This window comes from Marmota marmota, unplaced genomic scaffold (genome assembly GCF_001458135.2).
Source record: "Marmota marmota marmota unplaced genomic scaffold, marMar, whole genome shotgun sequence".
NCBI classification, from domain to species: Eukaryota; Metazoa; Chordata; class Mammalia; order Rodentia; family Sciuridae; genus Marmota; species Marmota marmota.
Window position 1 is genome coordinate 3,161,043 of NW_025999863.1, and position 17,027 is coordinate 3,178,069.

Genomic DNA, 17,027 nt, shown 5'->3' on the forward strand with positions numbered 1-17,027 from the left:
CCATCTCCCAGCCGGTGCACTCCTGTCAGCGCCCAGCAGCTCCTGGGAAGCCCACACCCTAAGGTGACAGTGCCTTCCAGCTCCCAGCCCTGTAGCAGGACACTGCCTGGCCTCCATCCACAGCAGAGATCAGTAGCAGGAAAGTGCCACACCCCTGACCCCATGGCGAGTCCCAAGGAGAAACACCCTCGGCCCCGGGCAGAGCACGCAGTGGGACCCCACAGTCCTGAGGGGACTCAGGCTGCAGGAGACGAGGTGTGGCTCCTGAAGGGGGCTGGGACAGGAGGATGGCAGGAGGTTTTCATGTCCTTGAGATGAGGGTGGGGACTCTGCTGCCAGCCTTGCCCACCAGCTAGTGGGAGACTGAACAGGCACATGGGGGAGACACAGTCACACCAGCCCTGCCTCCCACTTGGCCCGAGCAGGAGCCAGGTGACAGTTGCAGCGTGGAGGGACCTGAGGACCTCGTGCTCAGCAAGAGCCGGACACACGGCCACAGCGTGTGACTCAGCGACAGGAGACATCCCGGACAGGAGAGCCCAGAGGTGGGACCTGCAGGTGCAGGACTCGTGGGGCCGAGCTCCTGTGGGTGGTGGGAGTGGGGTGCAGCTGCTGGTGTGGGGCTGCGCGGGTCACTGGCTCGTACACCCAACGCAGGACACTTCCATTGTCTGGATTAATTGTCTCAGTAAACCTTGGAAAATCCTGACCATTGTATTTTTAAAAATATGATTTAAGAAATCTTAAGTCCTGGTTAGCTCTCACTGGGCCGAGAATGTCCATCTGGTAGGAGACAGGCGCAGGCTGTCCAGAGGGGCCGATTCACGGGGTGTGGGCGGTCTCGGCCAGGAGGCCGTGCTGCCCCGCAGAGAGCAGCAGGCGCCTGGGCACTGCCACGAGGTGGCCAGCCCCGCCTCAGCGTGGTGTCTTCACCCACGGGGCTGGGGAAGGGTCAGGAAGTCCAGGCCCAGGGCCCTGGAGTCCTGGTGCGGGGTCTGCTGAGACCCTCCGGCAGGCTTCCCAGAAGGCCGCTGCCATCAGCTACATCAACCACAGCCATCCCTTGATCTCGCCTCTTTCTCTGGGACAGGGACACGCCTGCCTTGCTAGTTACAGTAGTGGAAAATGTACCTGTGTGGCCCGGTCCTGGATGGGGCGGCCACAGAACGGTCGTCCCCAGAGGTTTCCTGTCATTCTGGGTGTGGAGAGCTGGGCGGGGCACCCTGAGGCTGGCGGGATGTGAACCGCGCAGGAGTCACAGGTCTTTTAGCTGTGATCTCCTTACAGCCAAGGCAGGGCTGCTGGGGAGAGTGGCCCCAGGGCTGGCACTCTGTCACTGAGTGCCTCAGTAAGTCCCCAGCCATCCCTGGGAGGCTCCTGCTGTTGCGCCTGGTGGGAGTGTTTTACAGTGGAGTTAACACCCGCACCCATCCAGATCCACCCCAGCCTGCCTTCCCTTCGGGGGGTGGGGGGCTGCCCGCCCACCCTGCCCAGCGCTGCTGGCACCTGCCCTGTGCAAGGGGCCTGGACTGAGCTCTGGGCTGGCTCCTGGGCTGGCCGTGCCCACTGGGGACTTAGCCCCAACCAAGCCACTCATGCTGCCCTGCGCGTCTGTCCTCCTGTGGCTGGGGCCCCAGAGCTCTGCCTATTTGCCTGGTGACATTGTCCCCAGGGGCAAGATGACCTCTCTCCGACTCAGTGAAGCTAGTGCCTGGGAGAGGTCTTTGCAGGGACAGAGGAGAGGAGAGGAGTCCTGCTGGGTCACATCCATGGGCCTGCTGCTCCCTGGTCGCCCCACCTGGCTCAGTGGGCGGCCACAGCCCCCTGTGTGCCGCCCTGATTCCCAGAGCAGTGTTCCCTGGCACATGCGCAAATGGGCAAACCAAACGACAGGCTTTGTAGTGGGGTTCTAATGGGGCATCAAAAGGGTGTTCCTGCTCATTCAAGGACAGTGGGCATGCCCAGCCCAGCCGACCCCTCCTGAGCGTGAGCCAGTCCTGCAAAACCACACGCCGCCTTAGGCTGGCTCTGCTGGGCCAGGGCTGCCACTGCGGGTGGCACTGAGGAGACAAGGGTCTTGTCAGGAGCTGGGGTCTTGTCCACCCGCTAGGTGGAGAGTGAGTGGGGTAGGGCCTGACTGGTGCGGCCAGGGACCCCCGCACTTGGCTGCTCTTCTGCAGCATCGAGGTCACTGCCTGCTGGGCCCACAGCCCCGCAGCCTCTGAATTCCATGGCCAGCAGGGAGGACCTCAGCTGAGTTTGAGATGAGGAAAGGGACTCAGATCCTGGGAGGCGGCCCCTCGGCACCCTACACCCAGGCTGGAGGCAGCTGGCACCTGGGTGGGGCGCCAGCAGGAGCCGGGCAGGGAGCTGGCTCCGCAGCCTGGGGTGCCCTGAGCTCAATTACTGTGAAATGGGAGCAAATTGCTTGCGCTCTGAGGACTGTGGTTCCTCTGCTCGGTGATGAGGCCGCCTGCCCTGGGTGATCAACCACAGCCAGGAGGGCAGCAGAGGCGGGGAGGGGGCGGGCAGAGCAGGCCTGGGCGGGGCTGCAGATCCCCTGATTTACGGCCTTGCGGGTCCGTGCGCCAGGTGTGCTGTGTGCTCTCCTGCCCGGACCTACCTGTCACACTCCCTGGCCACCAGGCCCCCGAGGGTGGGCGCCTGGCCAGAGGTGCGCAGCAGCGGTGGGGTTCTGAGCCAGACCTCCAGAGCGGGGCCTCCCCTCCACCAGGCCTGGGCCCTGCAGGGTGCCGGGCAGCGTCCCTGCTTCCCCACACCTGACCCTGCCACTGTGTCCCCTAGGGGGCAATGACCCCAGTTGAGGGCCCCTGTGTAGGGAGGCTTCTCAGAGGGCAGTGGGCATGCTGTGGAGGGCCAGGGTCTTTTCTGGTGGGGCTGGGGGTTGGTGTGGAGGGCCAGGGTCTTTTCTGGTGGGGCTGGAGGGACCGTGGGGGCAGAGCCCTGTCTAGGCCCTTGTGCTGTCCACGTGGACAGCTGGGTTCTGCCAGTAGCGAGTGCTGTGTGGCGTGGGGGAGGGGCTGGGCATGGCTCAGCTGTCTGTTGCCAGTGGTGGAGCTGGAGGTCGCAGGCGGAAGGCTGGTCTGCAGCAGGGTCGAGACCAGGGAGCAGCCTGCAGGACAGCTGGGGGCGGCTTCGCCTTCGGGGCTGCTGCCCTCATTCAGGTGCCCTCTGGACACATGGCTTGTGGCTGTGTCTGCTTCCCCTCCCCCCATGGTCCCTTGGCCTCACCCCACACGCCGTGACTCCCGGGCGTGGTGCCTGCTGCCTGCTGGGGTCTGGCTGAGTGCTCCACGCCTCGGTCCCCCTGTTGGTAACATGAGGCTCCCCGGGAAGGCACCCCTGGGAGCCTGGAGCACCCCCGGTTGACTGCCACGTGGTGCACCTTTCTGCACCAACTCCTGGGATAGCCTCAGGGTCCGTGGTGACACCAGGCCGTGCTGACTGGGACCCTAGCTCCCCAGCAGATGTGGTGGCGCTGCTGTGACACGGCATGTTTGGGTGGGAGCCAGGGTGGGGGGTGACGGCGAGTGAGCTGGAGGGGGGCTGGAAGGGGCAGGACCAGACCCCCGGGACCTGGTGTGGCACTGTTTCTAATGTTTCTAGTTGTAGGTGGACATGATCGAACCCAGTGCCTTCCACATGCTCAGGGCAGCTGCTTCTGAGGGACGCCCTGTCCTGTCCACAGCAGGGCGCACCAGCCACACTTTTGTCCCAGCAGTTGGTGGCCTCCCCGCCCACCCGCTCCGCTCTGGCAGCGCCCTCCATGTTCCTTCCGCTCTGGTTCCCGCCTCATCTGCCAGCGGGAATCCGCCTGCGCCGCGGCTGCTGGGGCTGGCAGTGGCTGAGCTGCATCAGGGCCCTCCCTCGAGGCCCGGCTCCGCTGTCCCACTTTGCTCTTTTACTTGAGCAAATTCTACTCTCTCTTCAGTCTTTGGAAACCATTAGAGCTCCGCTGTGTGACGCGGGCTCAGGTCTGTCGCCTGTCTGTCCCTCAGCAGGCTCGCCACTCACCCCAAAGCCGCAGGAACAGACACCCCTGAGTCCACAGAGCCAGGGCTTGGCCAGCAGGCCGTGCACCCACCATCCGAGCGCCAGGGACAGTGTCCCCCCACTGGAAGGGGCAGGACCAGACCCCGGGGACCTGATGTGACACTTTTTTTAATGTTTTCAGTTGTACATGGACATGATTCCTTTATTTTATTTGTCTTTTAAGTATTTACTTTTATTCATAGGTGGACACAGGTCTTTATTTTTATGTGGTGCTGAGGGTGGAACCCAGTGCCTTCACATGCAAGGCAAGTGCTGGGGCGAGGGTGGTCAGCGGCTCCTGTGTGGTCCAGGAGGGAGGCTGCCCTGAGACCCTCTGCGCAGCGTGGCCCCTTCGCGGAGCAGGGCCCAGGCCCTCGGCCACCCACCCGACCCCGTGGCCATCCCGATTCCTGTTTCCACAGCTTCAGAAAGAAGAAGCGTGCTTGTCTCTGCCTTGGCCCCTGCTCTGTGTGTCCCTGGGAACTTGGCAGTGGGTCCTGCGAGACATGGATATGGGGCTGTTTGACGTGTCAGTCTTCCCAGGCTGGGTGACAGCCACGCGCCCCTAACTCTTTGGCTTGGTGTCTGGGTACCAAGTGACAGAGTGACAGGGGGAATGAGAAGCAGAGGCACTTAGATTAGATCCGGGCCCCTGAGTGCAGTGGTCGTGAATCTCCTGCTTGTCACTTATAAATGGCAGCTGAGCCTCTCGCCTGGTGATCTCCTGACCCTGGGTCTTTCCTAAGGGTCCATCCACCGAGGCTCACGTACACTGATGTCAGGGGGCTCCATGTTGGGGCCTGTGTGGCCCAAGTGACAAGGGGATCCCTGGTGGCTGGGGCTCTCCCATGCAAGTGTCCCCTCCTTGTGCCCTGGACCCTTCCTGTCCTGTTGTGAGGAGGCCATGCAGAGTCTCGAGGCGTGGCTGCTTTCACACCGGGTCATTAGGGACCTTGGTGAGTTCCCAAGGCTGGTCACCTGGGGTGGCAGGGGAGGAGAGGGAGCAGAAGGCGCTCTCCCTGTCCTTCCTTCCTGTCTGACCCTGCCTGCCGTTGTGGCCTGAGAAGCAGAGAGCCCATCTGGCCAGGGGAGGTGGGCCGGGCAGCAGGGAGAGGCCCCTGTTGCACTGCAGGCTGCTTTGGGCAGGCCTGCGTGGCATGGGGGACCCTTTGCCCAGACTTCTTGCACAGAACAGGTGGCAGCTGAGCGTGGAGTTTGAGATCTCTGCGCTCCGGGTCTTACGGCCACAAGTAAGGAGTCTTGTCGGAAACTGGCGTCTTTTTTTTTTTTTTTTTTTTGGTCATCCAAAACCTTGGGAGATTAAAGGCCCTTACAGTCGTGCTTTCAGCACTGGGAGAAGGTTCCAGAACCTTTGGGGAGCCTCTCCCGATGCGACGCAGCACGGGGTCTCCTGGAGCTTGGGCCTCGTATCAGGCACACCCTTACCTGCCGGCAGGCGCGCAGGTCCTGGGGCCTCCCCTAGGAAAGCGGGCGCCCCACACCCGCCTCAGGCCCTGGCCTGGCTCTGCCCAGGTGACAGGTGAGCTCCCGCCCAGTGCCTTCCCGGGTTGTCTTTGCAGGCACGTGGGTTGCTTTGTCCTTCTGTCTGTCCATGTGGGTCCAGTTTCAGGAGAAGAGTAAAACTAAAGCCCACTGAGGCAGCTGCGGCCAGGGGGGACCCAGAGCCTGGGCGGGGAGCGGCCCTCTGCTGGGAAGGGATCGTGGGGTGCATCCCATCTGGGCATCTGGGGTGGAGGGCCTGGGCCCATGCAGGTGACGGGCAGTGGCCAACACACCCTAGTGTCCCCATGGGTTCTGGGGGTGGCATCCCCACCATGAGCAGCTGGCAGTGTGAAAGGCAGGTGACCTTGGTGACAGGACCTGGGGCTACTCCAGCCACAGGGGTGTGTGGGCCCCATGTGCAGCTGTGAGTTTCTTGTGGGCATGTCTGTGGCCAGCGCCGTGCCCTGGAGCTGGCGCGTGGCGGCCCCCCAGCCTGCATCCCTCCACTGCGCCATGGCGTCCCGTGCCTTAAGTCGTGTCTGGCCAGCTGCTTCTGAATGGCCTGCTCACGAATCCTGTGACTTCACGGTGTCGCTTGAGCGCGAGCCCTGCTGCTGCAGCACAGGCTTGGCCAGCAGACAGAGCAGGTGGGCAGCCGGGTGCTGTGGAGCTTTGCTTGCAGGGTGGGTCAGACCTGGCCCTGGGCCTGTTCCAGGAGAGGCAGGGCGCGAGTCACAGAGGCAGCTGGTGTGACAGTCGGAGGCTTGAGGCGGGCTTCTGAGGGACCGGCGTGTCCCCTCGAGAGCTTGTTCCTCCCTGACCCTGCTGCCTTGGGGCTGCACGCTCGGCCCCTCTGCAGAGAGCAGGTGCAGGGAAGGCGTCTCTGCCCCAGGACCGCCCCCTGGCCTTGCGCTGGCTGTCCTGCACCCTGCCCCTTGCTGGGGCTGCCCGTGGAGGCTGGACTGTGGCTGGGCTTCTTTGGGGCAGGTGGGGGGCCGTGGCCTCACTGGCCCTCCGCCTCCTGGGGCGTCAGGGGCAGGCTGCTGTTCCTCTGCTGTCAGGCTCTCGTGGCCGCGCTCTTCCTGCGTCGGGGCCCCACTCGGCATGTGGCTGCAGGCGGCTCTGGCCAGTGGCGCTGCTCAGGGCTCTGGGAGGCGTGCTTGGCGGGCTGTCGGGCCTTTCTCCACGCGAGGAGCCCTCCGAGAGCCTACTGGGGCAGGGACAAGGGCCTGCAGAGGACAGCGGCCCACACGCGGAGGCAAGGCCAAAGCAGGACCATCTTGGGGACAGAGATCCAGGTCACGCATATTGGGCTCCCAGCCCAAGTCTCACTTTGCTGCTTTATTGTCCCCAGTGGGTGCCTTGGTCCTCATGGGGCCAGCAGTGTCCCATCTACAGCTGTACTAGATGGACAACTGTCACTACCTGGGGTCGCACTGGGTCACACTGGACTGGCCCAGACTCCACGGCTGTCCCTGGGTGCTGGCCACCTGCCGAGGTAGCTGAGTGTCTACTGCACAGGTACAAGCGCAGGGCCCTGGGTGCGCAGGCCTGCAGGGGGCCGCGCAGACTGCCCGGCCCCATCTGGGTATGATTTCCCCACCGGAAGCTAATGACGCGGCCACACTCCCCAAGAGTGACTCCACTGATGTCCCACATGCTGGTGGGGACTGCACAGGACTGTCCGTCTCAGTGACTGCAGCACGCGTCCCAGAGGGTCGGGAGCCTGACGAGGCTTGGGGGGCTGCAACACGGGTTGGGGGGTCCTGGATGAAAACAGTGTGACCGGCCCGTGGGCTTCTCTCACCGGGCACCTGCTGAGGCCGCCCTGAGGATTCCGGAGAGGCTGAGGCCCTAAAGGCCACCCCTGCTGCTCCTGAAGGCCTGACCCTCGCTTGGGGCTCTCTGCGTCCCCAGGCCAGCCAGGAGGTGGTGCGGCAGCCGTCAGCAGGCTCTGGCGTGTGGCTGGCCTGCCTCCTGAGGAGGGTGCCATCTTTGTGCTTGCCGAAGGGCCTTGCTTTCTAGAACCTTCAGACCAAAGCCAGGCCACAGGTCTGTGGCCCTCACCCTGTTGCTCAGCTGCTTGGCACTGGACAGTGACTGCCACATGCCTGCCCCCACAGGCTGTACCCCTCCCTGGGGCCACCAGGCCCTGCCTCCTCCTGCTGTTTCCTTCTCGGGTACAGAACCCACGGGGACACGTTTGTGTGGGTGCTCCCGGCAGCCACCACCCTGTGAGGCAGCTCCCAGGACTGCTGCAGATAGGCTCGCACCAGCAGCTCCTCCAGGGGGCGCAGCCGTGGGCAGAGGGCAAGCCAGAAACTGGGCCAGCCTTGGCCGCTGAGGGGCTGGCCGCTGCAGGCCGGGACGCGCTTGGCGGAGCGTGCCGGCGCGCACTCGGGCGCACAGGTGCTTTTTCTAATTACTAAAGGAAAAGCAATTGCAGAGCTGCTCCATACAAATCCCTTAAGCCGCTGCTGATGGTGGCGCCGGCAAGGCCGCGGCCCAGCCAGGAATCCGAAACCCAGGCGCCATCTGCGCTCCCGCCACTGCAGCCAAGTCGCGGCCGGCTCTCCGCGGGCTTCATGAAATGAATTGAGTTTTCTGGGAATCACTTGGCCAAAAATACTCCCTCCTGTCGGCATGGCTGGGTCCCTTTCTGTTCCCAAAGCCCTGTGCCACGTCCAGCCTGAGGCACTGTGGCTGCCCCTGGGGGGTGGGCAGAGCTGTGGGGGTTCCAGACGGCGGCACCCCCAGAAGCATCCCATCTGGAGCCATGGACTCCGTCTGTGGGGAAAGCAGGGGGTCTGGGAGGCTCCTTGGAGGGGCACGGCTGCTCCTGCTCGGTTCCACCCTCCCTCTCTGTGCCTGTCCTTCCACCGCGTACGGTGTAGTGACAGCGCGGGGTCTTGAAAGCAGGAGAGCGCCGAGGCTGCCCCTGGGAAACTGGCCTGTCGTCTGACAGGGAGGCTGCAGGTTCCACGTGGGCTTTCAGGGCAGGGCAGAGGACATCGGGCTGCTTGTGTACCCAGATCCCTGGGCCTCTGCCTCCCCAGAGCTGGGGCAGCCTGGCAGCAGCACCCCCTCCCCAGCCCTGAGCACCTACACAGCCCTCAGCCTCAGGGGAGACGTCCAAGGATGCTCCAGCCGCCTGCGCTGGACCAGGAGTCAGCAGGTCACGGCCCTGCCCTGAGGCCCATTGCCTGGTCTTTGTAAATAGTTTTATTAGCACACAGCCTTGCCGAGTCTTTTGCCTGTGCACACTGTCCTGATGCTTTTGAACTCCAGTGGCAGACAGAGGTCAAGAGCTGAAGGTCAAGGCCAGCAGTGTCCCACCTGCAACTGGCCCTCATGGACACAACTTGCCAGTCCCTGCCCTAGAGCGTGGTCACCTCCCTCCGCCTCCCTCCCTCTCACAGTTGGGCCCCCCCCACCGTCTCCTGGTCAGTAACTGGGAGACCAGGGCCCTGGCTGCCTTCCCTGTTCTGCTGCTCGTGGTCCTGGCCAGGACTTTGCAGAGAGCCAGGAAGCAGCTGCAGTAGCCTCCATGGTCACTCGGGCCTGGCTTCTCTGGCCCCAAGTGCCCCAAGGCTGAGTGTGGCCTGATCACTGCTGCTGTGGAGGCCACGCCCTGAGGACAGTGGGTGGGGAGGCGCAGCTCTGGTCTCTGTCCTCATGTGGTCTGAGCTTACCCTGTCCTGGGCGGAGTTTGCCGGAGTCCAGCAGGCAGCCCTCTGTGCCTGTCCTGCGTGTGGCGGGGCATCGCCGACCGTAGTGAAGGCCCCCGCGCCCCAGCTCCCTCTCTGGCAGCCCCTCCCTCAAGCCCCGTGAGCAGCGGCTCCCCGGTGAGGGTGACCCTTGGTGAGGCCCAGGGGAGGTGGCCGCCCCCTGGGAACGCACCCTGTGCTTGGCCCTCACCACTCCTGCTCGTTGGGGCTGCCGACTGCCACCCTCTCCCTCCGGCTTGGAGAATGCTCCCTGGTCTCTGTCTGCCTGGGGCGCAGCTGAAGGAGGGAGATTTCTGTTTGGAACCGAGAGGCAGAGCTGGCCTCAGCTGGTCGCCTCAGCTCCTCCGCTGGCGGTGGTGCGCAGCTCTGACGCCTCCGCCAGCCTGGGCCTGTGCTCAGCCCCTCGGGCGGTTGCCGACAGCCACGGTTCCTGCAGCCTGAGAAGGGGGTGGTCACGCTTCTCCCTGGGGAAGAAGCTGCCACCTTCCACTGACAGGGCCGGGTGGAGGACGGCCCTGGGCCTCTGCCGGGCCGGGCGAGGCGGGTGCTGCCCGTGCCTCAGGCGTCTGTCTCCCCACAGTGCACCTGCCGCAAGGACATGGTGAAGATCTCCATGGACGTGTTCGTGCGCATCCTGCAGCCCGAGCGCTACGAGCTCTGGAAGCAGGGCAAGGACCTGCCGGTGCTGGACCACACGCGGCCCACGGCCCTGAGCAGCCCCGAGCTCAGCTCCTGGAGCGCCTCCCGCGCCTCGCTGAAGGCCAAGCTCCTCCGCAGGTGGGTCCAGGGGCTGCCCGTCACCCCGTCACTGGTGGGGACAGGGAGTGCTCCAGACCACTTCCCACCAGCTACGGCTCGGTCTGTCCTACCTTCTCCTGCCTCGGAGTGGAGCAGGTTCCGCCACCTGCCCAGCTCCTGGGGGGCGCTGCTCGGGCCACTCGTCTCCCCTGGAGCGCCCACGCTGTGTCCCCCGCTCTTCCTGCCTTAGCCTGTGGCGTGAGGGCACTTAGGACCCTGGTTGGGTCGAGAGCTGGCAGGTCCTGGGCAGCATTCCCAGTGCCCAGGGGTCAGAGTCCCCCCGCCCCCGTCTCTGAGACCGCGCACTGTGGGTGAAGGTGCTTCTCCCGCGTGAGGTCCTGGAGGTGACTGCTGAGGCGCAGTCCACGGGGATGGCCGTGGGGACTCCAGCTCCACCTCTCAGCAACCCTGGGGTCCCCGCTCCCCTCAACAGCATGGTCCCGCCCAGCGTGGTGGGCCCCGCACCTCTCCTGGCCAGGGACAAGGCGGGTCTGATGAGGACTCAGCCCAGGGCTCGCGTGGATCCGAGGTGTCCAGGCAGCATCCAGGCCTCCGGGGCTCTGAGCTGCTTACAGACACGTCCGTCCCCAGCGTCCCTTCATCTTTGGCCCCAAGGAAGAGTCAGCAGCCACCGAGTGTGAGCTGGAGCCTGGGGACGGCACAGGGCCCGGGCCAGGCGTTCAGGACCTGGCCCCCGGCAGTCTCTGGCCCATCTCCTCAGCTCCCCAAGTGGCCCAGGGCCACTTGGACGGCAGACCTTCAGTGAAGGCCGCATATGGCTCGTCCTGCGCCTGTGCCCACCTCGCTGTGGCTGGCCCTCGCGATCCTTGCTTGCTGTGGGACATGGTGGTTTTCTGTTTTTGGAACCACTTATAAGTATAAGCCCGTCTTGAGGGTGGCCGCACCCAAGCGGGCAGTGCTCTGGCCTTTGGACCTGGCTTGGAGGCCGCCTCCCTGCCCCAAGGGTCACTGGCTGCTCCATCAGCAGCTGCTGGTCACTTGTGGCTTGACCCAGCCGGGGCCCAGCCACCGAGCAGGGTGGGGCCGCTCGGCCTCCCCACCGTGGAGCCGGCCTCAGAAGCGGCATCTGGAATCAGTGGTGCGGGCCAGAGCGCCCCTCGCTGGCCACCCTCGTTCTCAGCACATCCCGTCTGTGTCTGTCCACCTGAGTCTGCGTCGGAGGCAGTTTCGGCCTCTGGTGGCGAGTGTTGAGTCTGTTCTGGAATGTTCTCCGGCTCCTCCTCACAGCCTCCTGGCCTGCAGGTGGGCCATCCTTTCTGGGTTCCTTTGGTGTCTGTCCTTTTGATTTCCTGCCCTCAGCCTTCTCCAGAAAAAGCCACTTGGTACTGAGGCTGTCAGGCTCTGTCGGCTCCCGCGCAGCAGGCAGCGGGCAGCAGGCAGCGGGCAGCAGCTCCCGCCCTGGACGGGCTATTTGCATAATGGTTAATTGATTGTGGCTCAGGCTAATTGGTCAACAGAGCGGATTGCCAATAAACAGGCGCCGCATTCCAGGAGCAGGATGGGATTAGAGGCTGTCTAAGAGCCTGCCAAGAGGAGGCCAGGCCCGCCGCCCCAACTCCAACCCGCCACAGAGGAAGCAGCAGGCGCAACAGCACCCGCACCCTTCTGCCTGCCGCGGCCCCTTCCTAGGCATGAACTGCTCCTTCCTGGAGCAGCCTTCCTGAGCCTTCCTCCCCTCCTCCCTCGTCCCAGCACCCGGGAGAGCTGTAAGGAGCGGATGGGCTGGTGACAAGTCATGTCCCCGGGGTGTGACTCCTCTGCGCCTTCAGTCTGTGCAACAGGCCGGTTCCTCCTCCGCTTCGGAAGCCAGGGCTTTTGTGGGAGGCTGATTGGCGAGTCCAGTTTGAGAGCCCAGGCGCGGCCCACCTGCCCTCAGCCTTGGGACCCTCCCTGTGACCGTCCTCTGCCCCCGTCTGGCAGCCCAGCAGCCATCCTCAGCTGACGTCACGGTGGGCCGGTGGTGGGTGGTTCTCAGGGGCGTCCTGGCCTCTGCAGGGTGCGGAGCAGCCTCCTTGGCCTCCGCCTCGCCCTCCCCTTGGGCACCAGCAGGGTCCCCGGCTGGAGCCGCTGTGTGGGCGCCCCCCCCACGAGAGGCCTCCCCTGGCCGCAGCCAGCCGGTCTGTGCTGGGAAGGCCAGTGGCCCCTGCCTGGTCGCCTACCACAGGTTTGTCTTCCACAAGAGATCCTGTCAGCTGAGTTGACCTCCCCCCGTCAGGGCTACTTGTATATTTTTCTGTGACAAATAGGACACATGGAACTGCACAGGCAGCTTCCTGTGGCCAGGCTCGCGCTCTGGTGCTGCACTGAGCTCCTCCTGAGCTGCCCGCCTGCCTTCGGCTCCAGCAGGCCCCTGGGTGAGCCACCAGGAAGGAAGGTGGGGACCATGTGTCCCCACCCAGAGCCCAGGTGGAGCAGTCTCCACCACCAGCCAAGTGTGGCCATGATGTCCCAGCCCCTGGCTCCTACCCCGCCATGCCTGGACACCTCCAGACGCCTCAGTCTGGAAGGTGAAGAGCCACTGTGAGCCCGGGGGTGGCCACCTGCTGCCTGGCTTGTCCTCGTCCCCAAACCACTGGGGACACCACCACACTGTCAGGCCCCTGCCAAGCCCATTCCCACAGACGACACACCCCTGCCAGTCTCCAGAGGACCCATAGCCCCCTTGGTGACAGGCCATCTCATGGGTGTCCACTTCCTCCTGCCAGCTGAGGTCCAAGGGGTGCACCTCCGTCTTGCAAGTGTCGGGACCACAGTTGGACTGAGCCCAGGCCTTGGTTGGAGCAGCCAGCTGGGCCTGGGAGGCTATGCCCGCCGGGGCAGTGGGAGCAGGGGCGGGAGCTGCTGTGGGGTCTGACTTCAAGGACAGAGGGTGGCGGCAGTGCCAGGGGGGGCGGGCGGCCTGCCATGGGCGGGCAGGAGGGGCTGGCCAGTGTGGGGGCTATGGGACCGCCCCCTGGGCCCCTGTAGCCTGTGGCTCCCGTGCCTGCACCACCTGGTCCCCATGGAGGACGGGCAGCTCTGGGCAGGAGGAAGGAGGCCAGGAGGCGAGGGTCCCGCGGAGGGTCCCGCAGAGGGCAGGGCGCTGCCCTCCCGCCGTCCGGCAGTCTTCAGAACCCGCTCAGCCCCGAGCGCGGTGCAGGCCCTGGCTCAGGAGGGCCACCAGCTGCCTCCAGCATGCCTGGGGAAGCCTGGGCCCGCCAGGGTCAGGACGGGGACGGGGACGGGGAAGCGGGTGCAGCAAGACGCAGAGCCCTCCTCTGCCTGGAGCAGGTGGAAAGGGAGCTGGACGCAGGCCCGCCCGGGCACCGCCCTGCTGGGGGGTTCAGGAAGGGCAAGAAGGGCCCAGCCCCACTTCACATCGCCACCTTGGGGGCTGCTGGCAGGGGCAAGGGGGTGACGCTGCACAGTCATGGAGCAGCCCGCAAAGACAGGGCCTCCACATCAGAGGAGGACCCCCTCCCAGAGACGCCATTGGCCGCAGACCAGTCAGACCTGGGAGGAGCATGGCCCGTCCCTCCCCTCAGGGGGCTCTGTGGGGTCAGTGGACCCACGCACCTGTGGCAGGAGAGCCAGTGCCCTGGGGCCACCTGTTGCCCCTGAGGTGCCGGGGACACTTGGCACTCAGAGAAGGGGTCCCCAGCCCCTGGACCAGCGTGGTAGGGTCTTAGGAGGCCCACGGGGCCTAACGTCTGCGCCCTGTCCGGGAAGGTGAGGGGTCCTGAGGAGGAACGGCCACCGGAGGAGAGGCGGGAGAGAGCGGCGGAGGGGCCACAGGTGCCAGCGCCCCGCCCATACCAGGGCCATCGCCAGGCACCCGGCTGCTCCCTGGTGTCGCTCCCAGGTGGAGGCCGCGCCTGCTGCAGTGGGCAGTTGGTGTTCCCTGGGTGTGGGGCCTGGGGGCCAGCAGGGGAGCTGCCCGGGGCCGTCCTGGGCCGCAGCTCTGGGAGGCCGCCTGTGGCTCGAGGGCCTAAGGGGCCCTGGGTCCTCCATGGAGGGGAGGGACCTCCCGGGTGGGGACAGGGACTGCCCTGGAGGCTGGTGCAAGGAGCCCAGGGCGGGTGAGGAGGTAGGAGGCCGCCTGTGAGTGCTGCCTGGGTCGCAGGGGACCGCACCTGAAGCCCAGCCCTGCAGCGGGACGCAGTCGGACCCCAGGACCAGCCCGCTTCGGTGGCAGCTGGCGCCTCAGTGCCAAGCCCCAGACTCCATCCCTGAGCTGCGTTCCCAGCCCCAGGCCGCCTGGAGGTGGTGCTGCCCTGCTGGAGAGGCCCGGTCCTCGCTCCTCCCTGTCGGTCTCCCTGCTTCCTCCCCACCTGCCTGTGCTCCCTGTGGCACCCCTGTGTGCCCCACGTGTGTGACGCCCCCTGTGACGCTTCTCCCTGTGTCCCATCTGGAATGCTTCACCTGCTTCTGCTGCTGGTCATCTCGTGGGGTTCATGCTGCAAACATCGAGTGGCCTCTCTGGGCTCAGGGACAAGCAAGAACAGGCCCGGGGCTGGCAGGGTGCCGTGGTTCTAATTAGGAAGAGGAGAGTCAGCAGGGGTCAGTGACATAGGGACGGGGACTGCTGGCAAGGGGGCCAGCTGTCTTAGACAGGACTTAGGATGGCCGTGGCCCCGTCCAGCTGCAAGTGGGTTTCAGCCAGTGAGACTCAACTGTGGGGAGGGGCAGCCAGGAAGTCCAGTGGGGCCCAGGGAAGCCACATGGCCACATACGGAGCCCTGGGGGACAGGGCCGCAGGTGTCTCCACCTGCTGGAGAGCATTAGTGACCCCCCCAGGCCTTGGCTTCTGCCCCAGCTCCTGGTGAGGGGACAGTTTGGGAAGCCACGCCCCTCATCAGTCTAAGGCAGCTCTGTCCCCAGCCTGGAAAGCCTGGAAAGGCCTCAGCCTCTCACAGGCAGGCCTCCTCCCCTGCCACTGCACCTGTCCTCCTGTTGACCCCGCTCCCCCTGGGACAGCCTGCTGGCCTCAGCTTGAGCTCATCGCCAGGGCCTCCCCGTGGGCCCCAGGTCCGTGGCGTGTCCCTGTGCCAGGGCTGGGCATGGGGCTGGGCTTTCCTTCTGGCCGGGCCCTGGCTGGGAAGGAGCCTTGCAGGGGCGAGCTGGGAGACCCTGGATGTCCGTGGGACTGTAGAGAGGGGACCCAGAGAGTGGGGGGCATGCTCAAGGTGAGGCCCCCAGCAGAGCGTCCTGGGGAGCCCCGCAGAAGCACTAGAGAAAAACGCCCTGAAATTTACCTTCTAGACAAATTAGTGTGAAGGAAAACAGACCCTGGAGAAAGACTGAGGAGGAGAGGAGGCCGAGTCTAGAGAGGAGGAAAGAGCAGACCAGGAAGCCGGGGCCGGCGTAAGTGCACCCCTGTCCCCGGCCGTCCCCGCGTCTCACGCGGCCGCTGTCTCCATGAGTCTGCACCCTGTGTCTCCCGCCCCACGCGCTCGCTCCACCCATTCCATCGTCCTCCTCCGGGTGTTGGGCAGCATCCCACCTCCAGCTGCCGGCCGCCCTCCCTCCTCAGCCCAGCAGGCCAGGCCTCCCTGCCTCCCGCCGCCCAGGTGGGTGGGCGGCCTTCTGCCTGTGTCCGCCCCTCCTGCCTGACGCGCCTCCTTCTCCAGGTCGCATCGGAAGCGGACTCAGCCCAAGAAGCCCAAGGCTGAAGACCCCAAGTCTCCAGAGGAGGGAGCCACCGCGGCAGCCCTTCTGGAGGAGGCTGGAAGCTGTGTGAAGGAGGAGGCCGCACAGGAGGCCGACCCGGAGGAGGAGGAGGAAGAGCTGCAGCCGCCCCAGGGCCTTCTGCAGGATGCCGAGGGCACCGAAGGTTAGTGTAGCCCGTCACCCTGGCATTGGGGCAGGCCACCCAGCCCCGCTCCCTGTGTCCTGGAAGGAGCTGGCACTTCCTCTGCCAGGCGCCTGATCCCAGGGGCCCGGCCCGCAGCGTCTCACTGGGCACATTTTATGAAAGTGCCCTTCTGCCCAGGAGACACGTGGGCTGTGAAATCTTCATCCATGAGCATTTTAAAGGCCCCTTCTAATGTGCGGCGTCGCCCTCCTGCCCCGTCGCTGGGTTCCTGCTCCCAGCTCACGCCTGTGTTGGCGCGTGTGCACGTGGCGCGTGCCCCTGGGAAGGAAGGGAGGGCAGCCCTCCCTCCCTGAGCCTTCCTGTGCACAGGTCCCGGCGGGGCTGCTTGTCAGCAGGTCCCAGGGCAGAGGGCTGCACGGGCAGAGTGGTCCCGGCATTGCTCCCTGGGGCAGCGGGACAGGAGGGTCAGCCGCCCGAGGCAAGGCCAGCAAGGGAAAGGACAAGTGTGGCCACAGCAGAGGGTCCCCAGGGGGACTCCACCTGAGCGAAGAAGTCCCCAGGGGGCCTCTACCTGAGCGAGGAAGCCATGGGACTACAGCCTCGCCGGGCGGCGACCCCAGTCCAGCAGAAGCAGCTGGCCAGCCCAGCAGCCCGGGGGCAAGTCTCGGCCATGAGCCATGCAAAGGGCTTAGAGAGAGGCCACTTGTAACAGCCGAAAGCAGCAGCCTGGAGTATGTCCACCAGTCGTGAAGGCCTTCGTGGAGAAGGCGACTGGGAGAGTGGAGTGCTGGACAGTCGGGCAGAGCAGCTGCCCAGGAGGACGCCTGATGTGCCAGCCGCTCCCCAGGCAGCTGGGCCTCTGCGGCCCCAGCCAGGCCCTCCAGGCCTGCAGCGGCCATGTCCTGCCTGCAGCGGCCACGTCCTGCCTGCGGGCCTGTGGTGTAGACACTGGTGGGTGAGGCCAAGAGCAGAGCAGCAGAGGCCGCAGCCCTCCAGAAAACGGGGACTGGCCGTCGGCTGGCCTCGCAGGACCTGAGAAGGGCACACAAATCGAGGGTCCAGGAGTGGGGTCCCTGGAGCAGGGGCTCCTGGAAGGTGAGCAGGAGGCTCGTCCCTCCCACTGCCCATCC

General features: G+C 65.4%; 1 protein-coding gene across 1 annotated transcript in view; it reads left to right on the forward strand.

The window, feature by feature from the left end:
* Window positions 1–17,027, forward strand: part of LOC107157301 (lysine-specific demethylase 4B) — an 88,559-nt gene that overhangs the window by 60,562 nt on the left and 10,970 nt on the right. Inside the window, exons 11-13 of the mRNA XM_048812454.1 lie at window positions 9,865–10,061; window positions 15,345–15,446; window positions 15,713–15,915. Coding sequence (XP_048668411.1) covers window positions 9,865–10,061; window positions 15,345–15,446; window positions 15,713–15,915 — 502 coding nt within the window. The remainder of the gene's footprint in view (window positions 1–9,864; window positions 10,062–15,344; window positions 15,447–15,712; window positions 15,916–17,027) is intronic.